The sequence below is a fragment of the Vigna radiata genome, chromosome 8, assembly GCF_000741045.1.
Source record: "Vigna radiata var. radiata cultivar VC1973A chromosome 8, Vradiata_ver6, whole genome shotgun sequence".
NCBI classification, from domain to species: domain Eukaryota; kingdom Viridiplantae; phylum Streptophyta; class Magnoliopsida; order Fabales; family Fabaceae; genus Vigna; species Vigna radiata.
Genome location: NC_028358.1, coordinates 27633518 through 27643819, shown reverse-complemented (window position 1 = coordinate 27643819; position 10302 = coordinate 27633518). Strand labels below are relative to the sequence as shown.

General features: G+C 37.4%; 1 protein-coding gene across 1 annotated transcript; it reads left to right on the top strand.

Annotated features, from left to right (window-relative positions):
• The first annotated feature begins 5718 nt into the window (after positions 1 to 5718).
• LOC106772309 (UDP-glucuronic acid decarboxylase 2) lies at positions 5719 to 9723 on the top strand. Its single transcript, XM_014658654.2, has 7 exons — positions 5719 to 6514; positions 6616 to 6763; positions 7383 to 7462; positions 7622 to 7705; positions 7805 to 7879; positions 8581 to 8673; positions 9194 to 9723. Exons 1-7 carry the CDS (start codon positions 5918 to 5920, stop codon positions 9404 to 9406), a joined length of 1290 nt encoding a protein of 429 aa, XP_014514140.1. The 5' UTR covers positions 5719 to 5917; the 3' UTR covers positions 9407 to 9723.
• The last annotated feature ends 579 nt before the right edge of the window (positions 9724 to 10302 follow it).

The following is a 10302-nucleotide window of genomic DNA, read 5'->3' as shown; positions in this document are numbered from 1 at the left end:
TGCAGTGACCGTTGTTGCTATTTTCAACTATTTGTCGCCGTTGTCCGCCACTTTCGCCGACCGCTGTCGTTCACTATCATAGAGTAATGGATTTGGATTGCCTCCTCGAGCAATGGCTAACCGCGTCGGTGTCGAGGGCTAGTTCTCATCCAGGTGCCGCCACACGCGCCACATCTGTTTGACGTCCCTTCTGTCGCCGTCGCGTTTTCTCCAGCGAAGTTAGGGGTTTTGTGCACCTCGAAGAGTGTGATCCATCCCTAGTTGTTGCAGTCTTATTCTCCCCCACACGCACCATCACCCACGACTTCTCTCCGATCAGGTTCCGATGCATGTTTGTCAGACGCCACCTTCCTGGTGTCGGAATCACATCGCAACACCCTTCCAAGCATCCATCGCAACTGGATTGTGAATTCACCCTTGCAACCCAGGACACATCAACCATGGAAAATAATTGGGAAATCTCAATTTCTCTCCAAAACCCTAAAATAAAAAATCCCTAAATCTCTTTCTTTTTTCGTTCTGCAAGCTAATCCATGGAGACCTCCGTCATCATTTTCCTGTTCTGATCCTATGATCTAGGGTGGAAGAAAATAACTCGGTTTGGAGTCACTAGCGGAAAATGTAGTCTCCGCCAACTCCACATAATGTCTCTCAAGAAGTTCTCACTTCTTCTTTACTCTCTTGTAGATTAACCTTTTTCCCTTCTGTTTTAAGGTTGTCAAGATCTGAATGAGTGTTTAAGTTTCACTTTTTTTTATTGGTGATGGAGAAAATTGAGGTTAATGGTGTTTTCTAAGTTGGATGAAGGATAATGATGATGAGGAAATTGATGATTGAATATGTCTCTTAGTGAAGGTATGGAGATTATGGAATTGAAGAGTCATGATCTCTTGGTGAATGGAAGTGAAGATGGGATAAACGAAGTCTTCTAAAGGAAGAAATAAGAAGAAAACAAAAAAAATCTCGGTTTCAACATTATACCTCTTTTTCAGCATTGTTCCTTGGCCTTCTTTCATAATGTGTGTTTAGCTTTGCATATTGTAGCAGTTGTGATGTTCTTGATGGCTCATGTCATTTATTTACAAGTCTCCAAGGAGAATCGGTGATATCAGCTGGTTAACACCAAAGTCATGGGTTGAAGGTTGCTCATTGCATGATGAGGAGTTTATTTCTGGCGAGATTCAAAATCTTAGTCAACAATTTCACCAGTCCTTTGTCAGATCTGATTTTGGATGCTTTGATGAATAAAGGAGATGATAATGACCTTCCACATTCACAATTTGTCATTGACGCACCGTTATTTCCATTGTTTGCCGTGAGGGGGAGTATGTTTCAACCACTACAGGTCCCTTATCAATCAATGATGGCAGTTTAGTCACTACAGTATGTTTCAGCCACTACAGTATTTTTCAGCCACTACAAGCCCCATCAGTCAATGATGGCAATTTAGTCCCTATAGTTTGTTGCTTTTAGTCACCGCAAACCCCCGTAAGTCAATGATGGCAGTTTAGTCCCTATAATTTGGTCGTTGTCTTCCACTATAGGTCCCATCTTTACTTGATGGCAATACAATTTTTGCAGTTTGTTGTTGTCTACCACGATTGACCGTCATTCACTTTTGATGGAAATCTCCTTTATCAAAGTCATCCTAGTTGAAGGTTCACAGTGTTGGTTGAAGTTTTGTGGTTGTCCACTGTTGTCCAATATTATTCTCCATAAGCTTATGAGGAGTCTCTTTAGCTACGCTGGTTTGTGAGTTCAATTTGGTTTATAAACATTCTCTCTCGACGGTCTGAAGCATACATGCATCTTGGTTGAAGCCAAAGTTATCACGTGTATTGTATCATTCGAGAAAAGTTGATTTTGTTGGATCAAATGACCAACTTACATATGTATTAACCAAGTTCCTAAAGAGATCTCAGATTGAGTTTATTTATTCCAAACTTGGTATATACAATTTGTATGCTTCAGCTTGAATGAGAGTGTTAGAATATTTACTTTATTTATCATTGTTAGAGTATTTACCTTATTTATCATTGTTAGCGTATTTACCTTATTTATGATTATTGTATCATAACTACCCTATTTTGTATCAAAACTTTCTTATATATGGAATGGAAGTGAGAGAGATCTTTCTATTTCAGCACTAGATCTTGCTACTACAGGTTGTTTTTTACTCCTCCAAGTTACAAGGTTCCCTCCTACAAAAGTAAAGTATCCAGAGGTAGATCTTCTATCATCTTTTGAACCTGCCCAATCTGCATCAGTGTACCCTTCTACCTTTAATTTTCNATNATTTGAGAACAAAATTCCTTTTCCAGGAGCNGACTTCAAATATCTCAAAATCCTTTCAACAGCATCCATATGAAGCTTTCGTGGGTCATGCATAAATTGACTAACAACATTCACTGCATATGTGATATCTGGACGTGTATGGCACAAATAAATTAATTTTCCTACCAGCCTTTGGTATCTTCCTTTGTCTATGCTTGTTGAATTTGAGCATTAAAAGAGTTTATGATTTTGTTCAATTGGTGTATCAGCTGATTTACTCCCAAGCAACCTAGTTTCCGATAGTAAATCAATAGTATATTTTCTTTGGCATAGAAAAATACCATGTTTTGATCTAGTTACTTCAATACCCAAAAACTATTTGAGGTTTCCAAGTTGTTTCATCTCAAATTCAGATGCAAGGTATTGTTGTAAACTAGAAATCTCATTTTGGTCATTTCCTGTAACAATCATGTCATCTACATATATAATCAAAGCTTTAATTTTTCCTTTTCCACTCTTAAAAAATAATGTGTGATCAGAGTTACTTGCTCTATAGCCAAAAGCCTTCATAGACTTGGTAAACCTTCCAAACCATGCTCTTGGGGATTGTTTTAATCCATATAGAGCCTTCTTTAATTTGGAAACCTTCATTCCAATTGAACTTGTCATGCTTGGTGGAGAATCCATATAAATTTCTTCTGAAATTTCTCCATGTAGGAAAACATTTTTCACATCAAATTGTAGAAGAGACCAATCTTGGTTTGCAGCTAGGGACAAAAGTATTCTCACAGTATTGAGCTTGGCTACTGGTGCAAACGTCTCTTGGTAATCTACACCATAAGACTGAGTGTAACCTTTAGTCATGAGTCGTGCTTTATATCTCTCAATAGTTCCATCAGCTTTATGCTTAATTGTAAAGACTCATTTGCAACCCACAGTTTTCTTCCCTCTTGGTAAGGACACAAGATCCCAAATGTTGTTTTTTTTCTAAAGCTACCATCTCCTCAACCATTGCTACGGTCCATCTAGGATCTGTCAAAGCTTTCTGTATATTACTAGGAATAGAAATTAAAGATAATTGAGATACAAATGATGCATATGATTGGGATAACCTATGAGATGACACATATTTACTAATGGGATATTTAACTTTGGCTTGGAGGTCTGATTCATATTTAGCTGGAGGTTGACCACGATCAGTACAAGGTGGAAGAATATATTGAACAGTAGTAGACTCAGTGTTTGGTATGTTGGTGGTCTCATGCAGAGAAGAATCAATTCCATGATCAATTTGATCTAAATTAGTATTATCAGAGATGAGATCAGAAGGTACCTCTAAAGAGTCAAGCTGAACCTGTGGAGAAGATTGAGTCAATTGGTTATGACAGGTGCATAAATCTACACAAATTATAATAATATCTAAATTATAACTAATACAATATTTGATTGCCTAATATCCCTTAATAGAATATTTAACATATCTTAACCGATATTAAAGAGAAAAGAGAGAGAAAAAGAGAAAAGAAGAAAAAAGAAATAATAAGAACCATTACAAATATTTTCTTTATTAATATTACATATTTTATTGTTTGAGTTCACATTTAAATTAAAGAGATTTTTTCAAAATAAGAAAAAATTATTGAAATCAAAATATTTTAAAAACAAAATTTAAATTAATATTTTTAAATTTTTTAAAATTTAAATTTATTCAACCACACATTCTATGTATAAATTTCATTTGTTGTTATAAACACTGAATGTTATTGATATTGAGTTTGGATATATTAAAGAACAAATATTGTATGCTTATAACATTGTAATTACAACATAAGTAAACATTTACAAGTGTTTTATAGAATATGCAGTGAATATATAGATCATAATGAAAAAAATGTGATATTTATAAATAAAAAATGTTATACAATCTAAACTGTGTAAACCATAATTTTAGAGATTGACTAATTGAATAAGTAAAACGGTGAAAAAAAGTGAGATTATAATATTGGTTCCGTGAAGTTGAATCAATTCCTGGCACAACAAATGAAAGTTGAATTTGGCAAATGAAGTGGAAATAGGCACATGATTGCCAACAAACAGCAGTAGTACAATCTTACCAAAACCTATTGGTCTAAAGTAGTGAGTGTTAGGTGTTCTATAATAAATAAACTTCATGCTAATTAATTTCGGAATTGTCTTCCCTTCTTCAGAAGCATATCAAATTATTACGCCAAACCTTTAATTGAGGCTAACACTATCCAATTAGTTTTCCAAAGCTTTTCACAACTCATAAAGCCAAATATTTTGTTTTGCATGTCAAGTTATTCTCCATTTATAACAATCTTCTTTCTTACAAACCAATCAACTTCTTGTCGTGACCGAATCAAAGACAAAAATTACCAAAATCTTACCTCAACTTATGTATACATAAACAAAAACCATCAATTTTTTTTTTAACTCATATTATCAAAATTGGGTAACCAGTCACTCCTCCAGAGAATGCGTTTTCTCTTTTCTCCTGGTATCCCATAAAATTAATTGACGAGGAAAAGGGTAATAAAACGATGTATTGTTAACTTACTAGTTTCTTTGACCCTTTCTATTCACATTGAAATTTATTATATTGAAACAAGTTTTATTTTATAGTAAACGTAAACTTTTGAAAAGGTGTAATTTAAAAAATATACTGATTAGCGTGTTATCATATCTTTCGTTGTTAACATATTAGGTCAATCGTTAATCTTCCAAATAGCATGTGCATATACGGTGTATGGGGTGAGCAGGCACAGAATGGTACCCAGTTTAGGACACAACTGTGTTGGTTTAGAATTAGATAAATTTCATTAGAATGTGTCAAATATGTTTCTTATTATACTTTGCATTAATCAATTCCTCCAAGTCATCATGGGACAAAAACGTAATCTTGGTTTAATCAGGGTAATTGCAACTATTCCCGAGAGACCAAGGGAAAACGTTGGAAATGTTCTCACCAAAAACAGTAGTACAATTTGTAGTTTAAATAATAGTTTGTAACCAACTAGAATGATCGTGATACATAACCAGCTGAGAAAATGTAATACTGTATTATTACATTTGCTTTTAAATTTCTATATTCTATATAAATGATTGACGTAATTATGATTTGTTTAAGTTGATGTGGCGGCAAACAAATTAATGTATGACTAAAGATGAAAAGATCATTTTGAGGATTTGAATGGCAATTACCATTGAATTAAAAGTTAGCATTAGCGTTCTCCATTTAGGGCATATTAATGGTTAAAAAATCCCTTAATTCACACATTGGCCAGTTGTTTCCATTTTCATCACTCCAAACTTAATTTACCAAATTCTGAAAATCACTCAAGAAGGAGGGTACTTCCGTCATTGCGCCAAAACCCTTTCCCACTTTAACATACGCTCTTTAAATACCAAAAAACCCATCTTCTTCACCCACAATTGACTTCATCCGCATCTCATTCCCCTCCCGGCGACTCAGTCGCGGTGGTCTCTTTCCAACCCCGAACTCACTCCATTCCACATTTCCGTTTCCGTTTTCTCATCAAACCCCCAAACACAGACCCTCTCCTTCTTCTTTCTCTCGGATTAGAAGGAGCAGGTTTCAGAATTCATTCAGAACAAACCAGGAATGGGCTCAGAACTCATTTTCAGAGGGCATGAGGCCCAGCCCGTCGACGACGCCTACTCGCCAAAGCCCAACAAACCCTGGCTCTCCGTCACTCGCCCGATTCACTACATGCTCCGTGAGCAGCGACTCCTCTTCGTCCTCCTCGGAGTCCTCATCGCCACCGTCTTCTTCACACTCGTCCCCTCCTCCTCCACCTCCTCGCCCACCGTACCCTACGAGCCGCTCCCGATCTCGTACTTCGAGCGCGAGTCCAAGCTTCCTGCGTACCACCACCGCGTCGCGGCGGGGGTGCATTCGGTGGGGAAGGTTCCTCTGGGGATTAAACGGAAAGGACTCCGGATCGTCGTGACAGGTGGCGCGGGGTTCGTAGGTTCGCACCTGGTGGATCGGTTGATTGCGCGAGGGGACAGTGTTATCGTGGTGGACAATTTCTTTACTGGAAGGAAGGAGAACGTCATGCACCACTTTGGGAACCCTAGATTCGAGCTCATCCGGCACGACGTCGTGGAGCCTCTGCTGCTGGAGGTGGATCAGATCTACCATCTCGCTTGTCCTGCTTCCCCTGTCCATTACAAGTTCAATCCCGTCAAGACTATCATATCCTTTTTTTATTTTATTTTATTCTTTGTTTTAGCATTTAAGTTTTTTTCAGGATCTGACCATTGTTACGGGAAATTGGAGTCCTTAATTGTGTCTACAAGACCAATGTGGTGGGGACCTTGAACATGCTTGGGCTTGCTAAGAGAGTGGGTGCGAGGTTCTTGTTGACCAGTACCAGTGAGGTTTACGGAGATCCTCTGCAGCACCCTCAGAAGGAGACTTACTGGGGCAACGTCAATCCGATTGGTTAGTACTACTAACAACATCCTTCTCTCACGTTCTACTTTTCTCCGGTCACCGCTCTTCCTGGGCCTTGTATCTAGGCCCGGGCCTTGTTTTTAGATTACAATTAGAATATGACATAATAGAATTAGAATTGTCAGAGATACGCCTTGGTCTTGCAGCACACTCTTGTGGAACTTAATGTATGGGATTTCTTTTTTCTTAACTTATTTAGACACGTGGAACTGAGGTAAAGGACCACGTAAGAAGAATTCCAGGGTCTCGCCGTCGAGGAACCCGTGGTATGCGGGTCCACAAATGAAGGGTAGAGATTTGTTGTCGTTGTGGTGGCGTAGATGGCCATTTTATTTCATTGTAGAGCAGGTGAGTGGTTAAACGTGAAAAGTAAAAACCCGTGCCGGGGAAAAGTGAAAGAAAAGGGCGGGTCGTTGGCAATGGAACTGTGGTAGTACTTGTAGAAACAATGGAAGGAGGAGGGAGGGGACCCGTAACATTCAATACTTTAATAATTAATTAATTAATTTTGGTACTCAAAGAGTGGTAAAAAAAGGAGCCAGTTTACCGTTGTGAATTGTGATGGATGGTTTTATGATTTATGTGAGCGTGCTTTGATGTGTTCCAGGTGTCCGGAGCTGCTACGACGAGGGTAAGCGTACGGCTGAGACATTGACCATGGACTATCACCGAGGTGCCGGCGTCGAGGTCATTTTCTACCGACCAAACTAAGCTTTTCCGTCTAATCATTTTTCGTTGCTATTTAATTCAGCTGTTGGGTTCAGTTCAGCCTTACTTGTTTTGATGGCCTTTTCAAATTTCGAAAATTCAAACGATGCTCTTATCTTACGTATTTTGTTTTTTCAGGTTAGAATTGCTAGAATCTTTAACACCTACGGACCACGAATGTGTTTAGATGATGGTCGTGTTGTCAGTAACTTTGTTGCTCAGGTTGGCCTTTTGTTTATTTTTATTTGAATTTGAAAAAAACAGGTTGTTTTCTTGGCTTTATTTGTGTGATAATTGTCTGTATTTGGTGATTTAATACAGGCACTAAGGAAGGAGCCTTTGACTGTTTATGGGGATGGGAAGCAGACAAGGAGTTTCCAGTATGTCTCTGATTTGGTAAGTGGATAATATCCTTCTTACCACACGTACTACTACTTGCCACTGGCTTGCATTTTGTTGATGATGAATTAACATATATCTTCGTTCTTTAGCTGAAAATGTTTAACATATCCTCCTCTGCCCCCAATTTGTATAATATGATGCTTGTTGCACAGGGTTGAATTTGGATTTATGATAGCTTTGGTCATTTATTTGGTTGAAACTTTGAAATAACTTCTCCCCATGTGCATGCTGCAAATTTAACAGAAGCAATTCATGAATTTCTGAAAAGATTCTTTTCCTTTAGTAAACGAAAATGTTCGTCCGTTTGTTTCAATGACTCATTCGTTGTGCATACTCGTGTCTGATGTTATCGTTGGCTAATTTCGCTAAGAAGCATTTGCATGTGACTGGAAACGAGTTGGAAGGCCCTGGTGGGCCAGCTCTTATTATTGCAGTTTACTCAATAAAAAAAAATTCACAAACAACATTGAGAACAATGGAGTACAAAGCCTTAATAAATAAATAAATCTAAGTGAATGTCGTTGTAGGCTGAATTCGCAGAGCTGATAAATGACACGGGTACTGCAAATAATAAAATATTAATATTTTCGTCAATTACTTGGGTTATGGTCTAGATCCGCATGCTGTGAGATTGTTGGTGCGTTCAGAATCTAACTCAATATTGGTGTATTAATGTGATGTTTATGTTGGTATAGGTGGAGGGTCTAATCCGCCTCATGGAAGGAGAACACGTGGGACCTTTCAATCTTGGAAATCCGGGAGAATTTACAATGCTTGAACTTGCCAAGGTAAGTTGGGTTTTTCTTCAAGCACATTTTATGAGAGTGGTAAGCTTGAAATTTTCTTATTTTTAAACTAGGAGATACTGGTCACAAGAAAGTACAAAGATTAAGAAGGAAATACAATTGCCATTGTCATGTGCATACTGATAAATCTGAAATTTTCATCTGAATGAGTTAAACCTCACTATACGGAAACACATACGTGAATCTTGACACTGGATACCAGTTTCTTCAGTTTTACTATTCTCATTTTCCAGAGCAAATACTACGTTGTGCAATTTAACCTGTGGCACGATTATTTCCTGAATTCTAGATTTTTATCCATGTGGTTGCATATGAACGAAATTAAAAGGCCGTATCGTATTGTTGTCGGTGGAGTGGATATAGCTAGCTTGAACCTCTCAGCTTATAGACCCCATTAATTGAATGCATCAATATACTTGTCCTTTTTCTATTTTAGAATTTTCTTGTTCTGGGGATCAAGATACATAAGTTGAAATTAGTTTTGTTGGATATACTGATTTAGGTGGTTCAAGAAACAATCGATCCTGATGCGAGGATTGAGTACAGGGCCAACACAGAGGATGACCCGCACAAGAGAAAGCCTGATATAAGTAGGGCTAAGGAGCTACTTGGGTGGGAACCCAAGGTCGACCTGCACAAGGGTCTCCCACTAATGGTTTCTGACTTCCGGCTACGCATTTTTGGTGACCACAAGGAAAGTGCAAACGTAGCCTAATTCTTGCCAGGAGTATGTTACATCCGTCTTAGAGTGAGAAAGGGAAAAAGATAATATAGTTCGAGGATAACCCTGGTCCGCAAAGGTCCATTAGTCACAGCATTGTATGAGCTCTTCTACTAAAATGTCCCTTCTGTCTTTGTTCTCCTCCGTCAATCTTTGTATGTGGGGTTTTTACCCCTTTCAAGATTGACAACCACCAATGATTCCATTTTTCAATTTCCTGCCATCTATATTCTATTCTCTATTTTTTTTAATGTAATTGGTATGTGCTTTTCGTTACAGTTATAGTTATCTCAACATTTTATCTTTCACTACTATTTTACTCCAACTTCAATGCTTTGCCACTTATTTGCAATTTCATCTCCTGCTACACTCAAGTTGAAATTGTTATACAATCATAATAACCATTCGTTGTCTACGATTTCCTTCTAGTACTATCTGGTTAATAGCAACATAATTTTTTGGTAAAATCGGAGATGGTGTTAAATTACTATTATGGACCCTACCAAAGGGATTACCCCTTGTGAAACCCTTCAATTATGTATGGAGGTATGAAAACTGTACATTTGATTTTGAGCACTCAAGTATTTGGGTATATAACTTTTTAAACAATTTGAACCATCAGTTAGCTAATTACTCACTCATATAGGTCTTCACTTTAGAAGATTGATATGGGGAGAGTGTGAAGATGAATTTGAGGATGAATTAATTGTTGTTTGTTTGAGCGAATTTAAAGGTGAGTCAGAGTGGATTTAGAAGTAAAATTTATGGAAACTAGTATAATATATGAAGGATGTGATAGATAAAATTGTTTAATTGGTAAAAATTGAAAATTATCAAAATAGTTTAATAGTAAAAATAATATAAAATTGTAATTATTAATGTTATACATA

Coding starts and splice junctions, on each gene's coding strand:
- LOC106772309 (XM_014658654.2), top strand. CDS start 5,918: ATGGGCTCAGAACTCATTTTCAGAGGGCATGAGGCCCAGCCCGTCGAC. Junction 6,515..6,615: donor TCAATCCCGTCAAGACTATC/ATATCCTTTTTT, acceptor AATTGTGTCTAC/AAGACCAATGTGGTGGGGAC. Junction 8,674..9,193: donor CAATGCTTGAACTTGCCAAG/GTAAGTTGGGTT, acceptor ATACTGATTTAG/GTGGTTCAAGAAACAATCGA.